We start from the raw sequence: 12932 nt of genomic DNA on the forward strand, positions 1-12932 counted from the left end.
TAACAGGAAGGACGACTCGTCCATCAGGCGTCCAGCTGTCCGTGACCGTGTCCACAGCAGAGTGTGACCGAGGCTTCATGCTAACACGCACACATGAAGCTAACACCACCACGAGCAGCTGCTCAGTGGATTTGGAGGACAAATGTCTGCAGCTTCTCACAGGCAGTATGCAGAATGTGGATCTCCACAAAGACTGTGGAGAGCTCGTCCCACACTCTAAATCCACACTTGTCTGCACAAAACTTCTCACACGTTCCCGTCACAAGTGTCTTCTAAGTGAAGCTACCAGGTTCAGGTCCAGCTTGTTTATCTGGAGCTGCAGGAGATGATCCATCCTCACAAAGCAACACAGCAGATATGCAAACACACAACACAACCAAAGGATTCTCTCTGCATGTCTGTGGCTGATGCTGCTGGAACGAAGCTGTTTGAAACCTTGTTGTTCTGCACTTTGGGACCAGAAGAGGAAACTGAAGCTCTGTGCAGAGGGTCCAATGGAAGCAGCCAAGCGCTGTAAGTGTCTGCTGTACAGGGATGCTGGTTCAGCTGTGGCTCAGTTTCACAGTGTGACTCAATAAAAGCAGCAGGAAATCAAAGGTTGATGCTTTCATCAGTGTGGAAATAAGAAAGTTTCCTGTGACAGACGCTGGAGCTCTTTCACTCTCAGCTTCACAGTTTCAGCTTCAAACTTCTTCCAACATGTTTCTAACACGGCCACATTCCACCTTAATGGAGCTGATATCTTGTGCATCAGCACATTTTCTAAAGGCAGCGATCACATCTTTAGTTTTGGATGTTTAACTGCAGATTGTTTATGTGTTTATAGCACATTAATTACAGCAGCAGCGTTGACCACAGTGCTGTACAAGAATCCAAAATAACGATTAAAATAACTCCTAATATTAATATCACACATCAAATATCAAATAACTCTCATGCTGTATTAAAAGCCAGTGGATACAAATGTGTTTTCAGAGCAGATTTACAGAGACTGACAGCAGGAGCTGGGGCTGTTCGATAGAACGATGTATATATGATGACCATATGAAAACGTCTATCGTTTCATATCACGCTCTTTGTTTCCTGCTTATGTGTTTGTGTTTTCCAGATAAAGCTTTCAAAATAAATCTGAAGATCCTGTTGTGAGTTTTCAAAATAAACACAATACATTACTGCGGTCGCTCGTTTATCGAGTTACGTTCTAAAAATAAGTCTCAGAATGAAATAGCAGCTTTATGTTTTACAAGTATTATAGAAGTTTTAAGGCAGTTAAACCCTCACTGCACACTTTCTACACTTTTCTCAGACAGGCATGAACATTTTCACACTTTTCTCTCTTGTTTAAACAAAGTTCAAACCTTCATAGAAAAATAAGTTCATTATTAAAGAGTGAAAGCAAAGTGTTTCTGAAATGTGTCAAATCAGCCTTTGCTGGCATTAAATGAGCTTCTGTGTGAGGAGCACTCGTCCATGGCCTGGGCTCCTCGCTGTCAGGTAAAGTTTCATAAAGCTTTTGAGTTTTTCTGCAGATAATGTTGGTGTCCAGCACGATGTTCTTTTTCCTGCGGTCACTGAGCCACAAAGCCAAAGCTGACTCCATCCTTACGATGTTCTTGTTGTGGACAGTTACAACCTTTTTGCCTCCTTGTTGAAACTATGATGGTCAGCATCTTCCTCTGCCTTTGGCTGCTACCACAGAGGGGCAGCCGCGCCACTGTCCCAGCAAGAGCTGAGGAGAGTCCCAGATGAGGGTTCACTCAGCAGCCGCGGAGCAGAAGCCAGGGGGAGTTGCAGTGACGCGCCCGTGAGCTCCGCCGGCAGCCAGCTGTGCCTGAGTGACCGAGCCCCAGGCCGAGAGGCCGGGGGCACCCCACCTCCGAAGTGGTCCGAGCGAGCCCCAGGTTCCAGGCCCCGATAAGCGGCCGCCAAGGAGTGAGCCGGTGTGTACCTGGACGCCCACCCCCAGACACAAAGAACCACCAACGCACCGACACCTGAGGGAGTCCGCCACCGGCAGGGGAAGTGGTGGTGGGTGGAGATAGGCCTCCAAACCTTGGAGGGCCTGAGGTGTCCCCAGAGAGGTGGTGTCTGATACCCAACCTGACATATAGACACAGACATACAGGCACACACAGACACAAACATCCATTCCCACCCTCATGCTCTCATATGCACTTACTCCACACTCAACCAACGTGGAGACAGACATAAAGAGACGCTGTACACACGATCACACTCCCCAAGCGTACTCTACAAACCGGGTCTAGGTACCCTTGCCCCTGGAGGGGGGAACTGCACCCAGACCCAGGTGGTGTTACCCTTTTCCCTGCGGTGGGGAGAGGCAGACCGCCCCGACTCCGTAGCAGCAGGGAGGCCCCACACTCCAGACCGCAGTCGGACGGCCAACTCCTCCTAGCCCTCCCGCTCCAGCAGGTCGCAGAGAACGGAGGTGAGAGAAGACTCCAAACCTCCCTCCACCCGCTCATTGTAGTGTTGATGCATGTGTGTTCTAAGGTGCAATTAAAACCCAGGAGGGCATGGAGCTACCTGCCAGAGAGCAGCAGGTAAGTGCATAGTCCCTCCTGATAGCCCTCAATGTCTACGTGTATTTAAAATTGAGAGGTGGGCAACGACGCCAGGGGTGAGGTGTACACCCTGATGGTAATATGGACTCCGTGATTGTGCCCACCCCCAAGATCCTATATGTATGTGTAATGAGAGTGTGAATAATGTGAATGTCTAAGTTGTGGGATAAAATTGAGGCAGAGGCAGCCGGAAGGGGACAGAGGGGGGGGTAGCCTCCTCTGCACCCTGGTGACATACCCCTACTCCAAGGCCCTGCATGTGTGGGTGGTTGTGGTGGAGCGGGAAGAGGGAGGCAGCTGGAGATGGGGAGGGAAGGAAGGGAGGGGCAGGTAACCCCTCCCTGGGGCCAGCTCCCCCGCTGACCCCAGTAGGCACTCCCACACTCCACGACCCGCCAGGGAAAGAGGACCAGCATCTTCCTCTGCCTTTGGCTGCTACCACAGGTGCAAAACGCATCATCATCATTTTTGTTTGTTGTGGACAAAACGTACAAACATACAGTGCAGCACTGCAGAGTCACACTGCTGTAAATTTGAACACATTCTGTACTGTACAGGAGACACGGCACGAGATTGACTGACAATGGTCTACAGCCAATCAGGACGCAGAACACAACGCGCTGTACAAAACAAAAGCATGCAAAATTGCACAAAAAAGATCAGCGAAACAGCGAGGCCGCCAAAGGTGAACTGTGTTACATCGAGGGACCAGCGTATATGTGGTTGTTGGGACGATAAATGTCTTTGAGCTTGTGTCAGAAGACGAGCTGCAGCTTTCTGGACCAGCTGCAGTCTTGCCAGGCAGGTCCCACTAACTCCAACATATAAGGAGTTACAATAATCCAGCTGGGACGTCATGAAAACGTGGATCGCCCGTTCAAGGTTTTTAAAAGATATAAATGATCTCACCTTAGATAAAAGCCTCAGTTTGAAGAAAGACCGCTGTACAACTGAGCTCAGCTGTTTTTCAAATTGCCGTCAAATATAAGCCCCAAATGTAATAATGCGATTTAATAAAAGAGCTGAACCAGTCTAATAGAGCGCCCTTGATGCCGCCATGCTCCAATGGTGAGGTCAAGATGCTGTGGTCAAGGCAGCAGTCAGATCCAAAAGCACAGCTGAGTCTCCTGATCAGTGGCTGATAAAAGATCATTAAGAACTTTTCAAAGTGCAGTTTCAGTGCTGTGAAGAGCTTTAAAACCAGACTGAAACCTTTACAACAGATTGCAGCTGAACAAATATAATCTTTTACAAAATCTTCGACAGGAAGGGAAGCTTTGAAATAGGCCTGAAGTTTGAGCAGACAGAGGATCCAGATCAGGTTTTTAGTACAGGCTGTACAACAGCATGTTTAAAACAGGCTGTACAACACCTGAACTAAGACTGCTGTTAGAAATCGCTAAGATGTCGGAACCAACAACCTTTAAAATCTTTTTAAACACGTGTTGGAACAACTTCATTTGGACAAGATGATGTCTTTATAGCATCACATCGTTCCTCCACCTGATCAAACCACACAGGCTCAAACTGATCAAAAACAGCTGAGCAGGTGAATATTTTAGCCCCGGTGCGATCTCGGGCGAGAGTATCGATGATGGCCAAAGGGCAGCGTCCAGCTCTACGGCCGCTGAAGAGCAGACTCAACAGACGCGCGTGATGTGGATCCTACTGCTCTAAAACTGGAGCTTCTTCAATCCATTAAAGAGACACAAAACCACAAAGACTTGTATAAAACTATCTTCCTTTATTGTCGAAGCTTAAAGAGGATTTTGGAAAATGTGAGTTTTGCCTCTTTATGTTTATGGTGGGGATGCAGAACAAGGAGCAAAGATGAATGTGATGCTGAATCAGCAGAAGACTTGGACTCATTTGATTCCAGCTTTGATATCATTGATTTCAATATGTCCATTTCTGTCACACTTCACCTTTAAAAGTGAAGCCATGTGGTTCCTGGAAGGAAAAACACGACTTTTTCAAGTCTTTGTCCTGTTTTTATGAGAAATGTACGACTTTAATGTAAAACATTCAGAGTTTTTTCTCTTGTTGTGTTTGTTTGAAGCTGCTTCCTGTTGGCTTCAGCTGTTTGGAGTTTCCATTTTCTAAACTTCTACATTCTGAACCTTCTTCAGCTCTGAACAGATGATGAAACACTGAATGATTTCAAGCACTTTGTCTAATAAACTTACATCTTTCATTCTTTATACAGATTGAAGAGCTGTGATTTGTCAGAGATCAGCTGTGATTATCTGGCAGCAGCACTGAAGTCCAACCCCTCCCATCTGAGACAGCTGGACCTGAGTAATGACTACTCCTCTTCTTCAACTAAGAACAACCTGCAGGATCCAGGAGTGAAGCATCTGTGTGGTTTCCTGGAGAGTCCAGGATGTAAACTTGAAACTCTGAGGTCAGTCAGCATGTTTTAGTTGTGCTGAGATGAATATGATGTGAAAGTTGTGCTGACACTAAACTGCAGACATCAGGCTGATATTATACTGATCCACACTGAGGATCTTCATGGTAAAGTCTGTTTTCTTCTTCTCTGGTTTAGTCCATTGACTGCAGCAGAACAATGTTCACATTTCAAACAGTGATACTCAACGTATGGCCCGCGGCCCACACGCGGCCTGCCCACCTTTCCTGATTCAGAGAGAGGGGACCCTGATTAACTGTGTAGCTTCTTCCTCACAGTTCTAAGTATCAGACACAACAATGAATAATCCACAGCTGACTGTCTTTAGCAGGTCAAAGGTCACGGCACACAGCAGACAGTCAGAAATATTCTAACTTTGATCATTTATCAGTTGTGACACTGTGAGACTTGATCAGAGGTGTGATCATCACAGCAGAGGCCTTTGTGTCAAAGTCACTGAGGATCAAACAGAAACACATGAAGCAGATTTCACGGCACACAGCACCCTGTGAAACAGTTTGGAGCAGGAATTCTTGCACATTTACAAACTAACACTGCTGCACGGCATGCTGGGTAATGCTAGCTGCTCAGGTATGGGCGTGCTAACGGCTGTGAGGTTCTGTGGCTGCAGAACACTGAAGAAGAGAAAAGAGAGGTGGAGGATGAAGAAAAGAGGCGGAGATGAAGAAGTTTAGCTCCAGAGAGGAGCTGTGTCTGTGTGGGCGGGGCTCAGACAGCTCCGCCCACTCAGTTTGTTCCCTCCTGATTCATCTGCACGTGTTCTGCTTCACACTGCTCACCTCCACCAAAGACTTCACAAACATCTTCTTTCTTTGAGTCCAGTTTGTCCCACAAACACTTCCAAATCTCCTCCTCTGAGATTCTGCAGCTTCTTGCAGTGTGACTCAGCTGACTTCTGACAGACCACAGACTGGCACAGCATCCACATGTGTCTCCTTTCAAACAAGCTCTTGATGTTTCCTCCCACATCATTCTGGCCTCTCAGTCTCCTTTGTTCTCCAGCTCTGTAGCTCCAGCTGGTGAAGCTTCAGTTTTCCATGTTGGTAACAGTAAACTACAGCCTCTGCTGTCAGCTGGGTAACTAAACAGAGCTGCAGCACGTCTCTGCGGTGGTGCTACATCCAGCCTGCAGACAGCCGTCTACATGTTGTAGTGGTTTACAGTCACCAGGGGGCGCTGTCCCAGCCATGCAGGCAGTGGGCTGCTCTGCTTGTGCTGTTGTTGGTGAAGCTGAAGTGAAAGCGAGAGTTAAAACCCTGAACAGTGTCCACTGAGCTTCTCATGCTCTTCTCATGCTCAAAGAAGTTTAACAGGAAGGACGACTCGTCCATCAGGCGTCCAGCTGTCCGTGACCGTGTCCACAGCAGAGTGTGACCGAGGCTTCATGCTAACACGCACACATGAAGCTAATACCACCACGAGCAGCTGCTCAGTGGATTTGGAGGACAAATGTCTGCAGCTTCTCACAGGCAGTATGCAGAATGTGGATCTCCACAAAGACTGTGGAGAGCTCGTCCCACACTCTAAATCCACACTTGTCTGCACAAAACTTCTCACACGTTCCCGTCACAAGTGTCTTCTAAGTGAAGCTACCAGGTTCAGGTCCAGCTTGTTTATCTGGAGCTGCAGGAGATGATCCATCCTCACAAAGCAACACAGACAGCAGATATGCAAACACACAACACAACCAAAGGATTCTCTCTGCATGTCTGTGGCTGATGCTGCTGGAACGAAGCTGTTTGAAACCTTGTTGTTCTGCACTTTGGGACCAGAAGAGGAAACTGAAGCTCTGTGCAGAGGGTCCAATGGAAGCAGCCAAGCGCTGTAAGTGTCTGCTGTACAGGGATGCTGGTTCAGCTGTGGCTCAGTTTCACAGTGTGACTCAATAAAAGCAGCAGGAAATCAAAGGTTGATGCTTTCATCAGTGTGGAAATAAGAAAGTTTCCTGTGACAGACGCTGGAGCTCTTTCACTCTCAGCTTCACAGTTTCAGCTTCAAACTTCTTCCAACATGTTTCTAACACGGCCACATTCCACCTTAATGGAGCTGATATCTTGTGCATCAGCACATTTTCTAAAGGCAGCGATCACATCTTTAGTTTTGGATGTTTAACTGCAGATTGTTTATGTGTTTATAGCACATTAATTACAGCAGCAGCGTTGACCACAGTGCTGTACAAGAATCCAAAATAACTATTAAAATAACTCCTAATATTAATATCACACATCAAATATCAAATAACTCTCATGCTGTATTAAAAGCCAGTGAATACAAATGTGTTTTAAGAGCAGATTTACAGAGACTGACAGCAGGAGCTGGGGCTGTTCGATAGAACGATGTATATATGATGACCATATGAAAACGTCTATCGTTTCATATCACGCTCTTTGTTTCCTGCTTATGTGTTTGTGTTTTCCAGATAAAGCTTTCAAAATAAATCTGAAGATCCTGTTGTGAGTTTTCAAAATAAACACAATACATTACTGCGGTCGCTCGTTTATCGAGTTACGTTCTAAAAATAAGTCTCAGAATGAAGTAGCAGCTTTATGTTTTACAAGTATTATAGAAGTTTTAAGGCAGTTAAACCCTCACTGCACACTTTCTACACTTTTCTCAGACAGGCATGAACATTTTCACACTTTTCTCTCTTGTTTAAACAAAGTTCAAACCTTCATAGAAAAATAAGTTCATTATTAAAGAGTGAAAGCAAAGTGTTTCTGAAACGTGTCAAATCAGCCTTTTGCTGGCATTAAATGAGCTTCTGTGTGAGGAGCACTCGTCCATGGCCTGGGCTCCTCGCTGTCAGGTAAAGTTTCATAAAGCTTTTGAGTTTTTCTGCAGATAATGTTGGTGTCCAGCACGATGTTCTTTTTCCTGCGGTCACTGAGCCACAAAGCCAAAGCTGACTCCATCCTTACGATGTTCTTGTTGTGGACAGTTACAACCTTTTTGCCTCCTTGTTGAAACTATGATGGTCAGCATCTTCCTCTTTTTATTTTTTTATTTTTTTTTTTGTTGCCTGTCCCATTTGGTTCTTTAGCCATCAGAATTGTTGTCTGAAGACCAACAAGGATACCCAATGGATTTACTTTGCTAAATGGATCTTCGTGGCATTGCCGTATTGGTCCATTTGGTCGATCTTTGTTTTTATTATTTATTATATTTTATTTTCAGATGTTACAGACGGGACAGACATGAGTGAGGGATAGGAAAGGGAGAAAGAAAGAGGAAGGAAAGGAAAAACAGAAGGGGAGAGGGACAGTGAGAAAGGGGGGGAGAAAAAAAATAAAAATCTCCTGGATCACCTGTTGAGAGAAGAATAGAAGACAAGCAAAAAAACAAAAAAAACAAAGCAACATACTAAACACAACACCATCGCATTAATCTAGCTAAGTGTAAACAGCAGTAAATACTAAATATTCAATGTTGTTGTGCAGCACGCAGGACAGATGTGCTTCGAAGTAGTAGCCAAGAAAGGTGTAATTTAAGTCTACGAGCAGTGAATACCCATGTGTGCATACCTGTGTGGATCAGCGTGCTTGTATTCCAAAGGTTTCTCCATGTAACGATCTGCTAGAGGGTGTGGGGGAGCCACAGCCCCGTCCTCCAGGGTATGAAGCAGGTATGGAGGAGATCAAAACTCCAGACATCCAGAGGCCCCCAGAACACAAGAGACCATGGAAAACCAACAGAGGGGCAGCCGCGCCACTGTCCCAGCAAGAGCTGAGGAGAGTCCCAGATGAGGGTTCACTCAGCAACCGCGGAGCAGAAGCCAGGGGGAGTTGCAGTGACGCGCCCGTGAGCTCCGCCGGCAGCCAGCTGTGCCTGAGTGACCGAGCCCCAGGCCGAGAGGCCGGGGGCACCCCACCTCCGAAGTGGTCCGAGCGAGCCCCAGGTTCCAGGCCCCGATAAGCGGCCGCCAAGGAGTGAGCCGGTGTGTACCTGGACGCCCACCCCCAGACACAAAGAACCACCAACGCACCGACACCTGAGGGAGTCCGCCACCGGCAGGGGAAGTGGTGGTGGGTGGAGATAGGCCTCCAAACCTTGGAGGGCCTGAGGTGTCCCCAGAGAGGTGGTGTCTGATACCCAACCTGACATATAGACACAGACATACAGGCACACACAGACACAAACATCCATTCCCACCCTCATGCTCTCATATGCACTTACTGTCACGGTCTGGCTGGGGCAGACCGTATGTGTTGCAGAGGAGGACTCAAACGCAGACCAAAACGTAGTGTGGATAAACAAAACAAGCCGTTTATTGAGGCTAGCAATGAGGGTAAAAATAATCGGGCATCGGTGAAAACTAAACAATAACCTAAACTGGGTGAACTAATAACAAAACATGAAAAAGCTTAACCATAGTGAACTGACATGGGTACCTGGGGATGAGACATGGATGAGCAGACGACCTGACAAAGAATGGCTGAGAGCACACAGACTAAATGGACACAGGAGGATAATGAGGGAAGTGGCAACACATGGGGAACCAGCTGACACACATGAACATAACGACGTGACAATGGGAGAGTAAAACTGAACACGATGAACACAGACACACCAGACCTCTTCACAATAAGACAGGAAACAGTGAGATATAAACATGACAACCTGGACTGACAACATACGCCACAGACATAAAATACATGAAAGCAGGGGAGACTTAACATAGTGGAAACACGAGGGGAAAATAACTAGTAACACCTAGGCATGATAATGATAAACTTAGGAAACCTGAAGGCTACATAAACTAAACACAAAACGCTGGGTCAGCAGACCCAGGATCATGACAGAGCCCCCCCTTCAAGGGCGGATTCCAGACGCCCAAAACCCCGAAAAGACAAAACAAAAAGACAACCCACCAAGGGCGGGCGGCGGGGGCCCAGGACGGAGGGCCAGAAACAAGGCCACAAAACCAAAATGTCCACCAAAAGCAAAGGAGTGCAGGGAACAGTTCACGACTCCTCAGGGGGCCGACCCGGAGGGTGACGGTCCAGAAAGTCATAGTCCATGTGATCAGGGGGCCGGCCCGGGGGGTGACGGTCCAGAAAGCCATAGTCCATGTGATCAGGGGGCCGGCCCGGGGGCCGACGGCATAGCAGGTCATAGTTCGAAGGTTCAGGGGGCCGACCCCGATGGTAACGATGTCCAGCTAACGGCCTGGAAAGCGGCCGGCGATTCCAAGGGGCAAAACGCGGCTTGGGCGGCGGCAACACAGCCGCAGGACCAGGCGAGACCGACACAGAAGCAGTGGCCGAGGCTGGACCAGGCGACGGCGAAGCAGGAGCTGAGGCAGAAGCCGCACCAGGCGAAGACGAAGGCTCTGATGAAGCACAGGCTGGAGCTGCAGCAGACGAAGCACAGGCTGGAGCTGCAGCAGACGAAGCACAGGCTGGAGCTGCAGCAGGCGAAGCACAGGCTGGAGCTGGACCAGGCGAAACAGAAGCAGAATCTGAAGGTGGCTGGACGGGCGACTCGGGCCCCCCAGCTGACGTGGCTTGAGGCTGAACGGGCTCCTCGGGCCCCCCAGCTGACGTGGCTTGAGGCTGAACGGGCTCCTCGGGCCTTCCAGCTGACGTGGCTTGAGGCTGGACGGGCTCCTCGGGCCCTCCAGCTGACGTGGCTTGAGGCTGGACGGGCTCCTCGGGCCCTCCAGCTGACGTGGCTTGAGGCTGGTGCGGTTCACCTGAACCCCCAGCTGACGTGGCATGAGGCTGGTGCGGTTCTCCTGAACCCCCAGCTGACGTGGCATGAGGCTGGTGCGGTTCTCCTGAACCCCCAGCTGACGTGGCATGAGGCTGGACGGGCTCCTCGGGCCCTCCAGCTGACGAGGCATGAGGCTGGACGGGCTCCTCGGGCCCTCCAGCAGAAGCAGTGGCAGGACCAGTAGGTGCCGAGACTACTGGCTGAACAAAAGGCTGAGCAGGTGATTGAGCAAATAACTGAGCTGAACAATGGGGAGCTGGCTGAGCTGCACAGTGGGCTAAGGGCTGAGCTAACGGAAGCACAGGAAAGTGAACTATGGACCGGGCTGCTAACAGAGCTAACGACTGGGCTAACGACTGAAAGGCATGCAGTAGCAATGGCGGCGTGGATTGCAGACCGAATTCTCCTGAGCCCTCAGTAGAGACAGGGACGGGTGCAGGAGCATGCCGGACACTAGCCACTCCCACCCGAGGAGTAGGTACGGGTGCGGAGACGGGCTGTATCCTGGCTGCCCTCACCCTGGGGACCGGAACAGGTACCGGCAACGGCTGGGCAACTGCCCTTCCCACCCGAGGAGCAGGTACGGGTGCAGAAAGGGTCAGAGCCTCAGCCGGCCTGGAAACCAGAGCGGGAGCCAACCGGGCCTCAGTCTCCCCCACCCGAGGAACAGACACGGGTGCAGAGGTACGCTGGGCCCGAGTTGCCCCGGGAGGAGAAACACGAGCAGGAACGGGAGTAGGCTCAGATAAAACAGTCGCAGAAACAGCAGGCTCAGGGTCGACAAAAATAGATCCATCAAAAATGAACCCGCCGTCCACTTCATGTTTTGCAGTCTTAGTATTAGCAGTCCTTGTTTTAATAGTTTTTGAAATCCTTGGGTTAACAGTTGTAGAGTGAGCTGACTTGGGGATGACTGAACCAGACTTAACAAAACCTGAACTGAGTGTTGTAGACCTGGTAGAAGTGTTCACAGTTTTTCCTGTAACCGCATGTTTACAGTCAGACGGGACGTGAGAATAAGAGTCATTGTCACTCACCACCGTGAGTTGCTCAGCATTGTCCGGTTTATGGCAGCGGGCGCGCCGCTTCCTGCGAACAGAGGAAGCTGGCGGAGCGAGCGACTGAGCCCCTGGTGCACAGAACGGTGACACCGAGGCTGGAGCGTGAGCGCCTGAAGCCACACGGAGGACTCCCACCTGAAGCGAGCGAGGCTTAGATGCAGGCAGCGCAACGGGCGGGGACTTTTGGCAGCTCTTGGGACCTCCGAGAGCTAGCCGAGTCCCGTGGAAAATGCGCTCGTAGTCGGGGGTACGCCACGGCTTCCAGCGGAGCTCCTCCTCCAGCTGGGCGAAGGCTGCCTCCCGACGCTCGTAAAGCTCGCGGTCTGCTGAGTCCATAGTGGTCAGGTCGTACTGTCACGGTCTGGCTGGGGCAGACCGTATGTGTTGCAGAGGAGGACTCAAACGCAGACCAAAACGTAGTGTGGATAAACAAAACAAGCCGTTTATTGAGGCTAGCAATGAGGGTAAAAATAATCGGGCATCGGTGAAAACTAAACAATAACCTAAACTGGGTGAACTAATAACAAAACATGAAAAAGCTTAACCATAGTGAACTGACATGGGTACCTGGGGATGAGACATGGATGAGCAGACGACCTGACAAAGAATGGCTGAGAGCACACAGACTAAATGGACACAGGAGGATAATGAGGGAAGTGGCAACACATGGGGAACCAGCTGACACACATGAACATAACGACGTGACAATGGGAGAGTAAAACTGAACACGATGAACACAGACACACCAGACCTCTTCACAATAAGACAGGAAACAGTGAGATATAAACATGACAACCTGGACTGACAACATACGCCACAGACATAAAATACATGAAAGCAGGGGAGACTTAACATAGTGGAAACACGAGGGGAAAATAACTAGTAACACCTAGGCATGATAATGATAAACTTAGGAAACCTGAAGGCTACATAAACTAAACACAAAACGCTGGGTCAGCAGACCCAGGATCATGACACTTACTCCACACTCAACCAACGTGGAGACAGACATAAAGAGACGCTGTACACACGATCACACTCCCCAAGCGTACTCTACAAACCGGGTCTAGGTACCCTTGCCCCTGGAGGGGGGAACTGCACCCAGACCCAGGTGGTGTTACCCTTTTCCCTGCGGTGGGGAGA

The 12932-nt window shown here is 49.2% G+C and overlaps 2 protein-coding genes across 3 annotated transcripts in view; both read left to right on the top strand.

The window, feature by feature from the left end:
* Positions 1-5008, top strand: part of LOC146642774 (protein NLRC3-like) — a 29268-nt gene extending 24260 nt beyond the window's left edge. For both annotated transcript variants that reach the window (XM_085397213.1, XM_085397211.1), the window contains one exon: positions 4792-5008. In XM_085397213.1, coding sequence (XP_085253339.1) covers positions 4792-5008 — 217 coding nt within the window. The remainder of the gene's footprint in view (positions 1-4791) is intronic.
* A 7239-nt stretch (positions 5009-12247) lies between these two features.
* Positions 12248-12932, top strand: part of LOC146642775 (ribonuclease inhibitor-like) — a 128697-nt gene continuing 128012 nt past the window's right edge. Inside the window, exon 1 of the mRNA XM_085398054.1 lies at positions 12248-12253. Coding sequence (XP_085254180.1) covers positions 12248-12253 — 6 coding nt within the window. The remainder of the gene's footprint in view (positions 12254-12932) is intronic.

The sequence above is a fragment of the Rhamphochromis longiceps genome, linkage group LG23 (genome assembly GCF_057381845.1).
Source record: "Rhamphochromis longiceps isolate RC_006_pf linkage group LG23, R_longiceps_female_GT1.1, whole genome shotgun sequence".
NCBI classification, from domain to species: Eukaryota; Metazoa; Chordata; class Actinopteri; order Cichliformes; family Cichlidae; genus Rhamphochromis; species Rhamphochromis longiceps.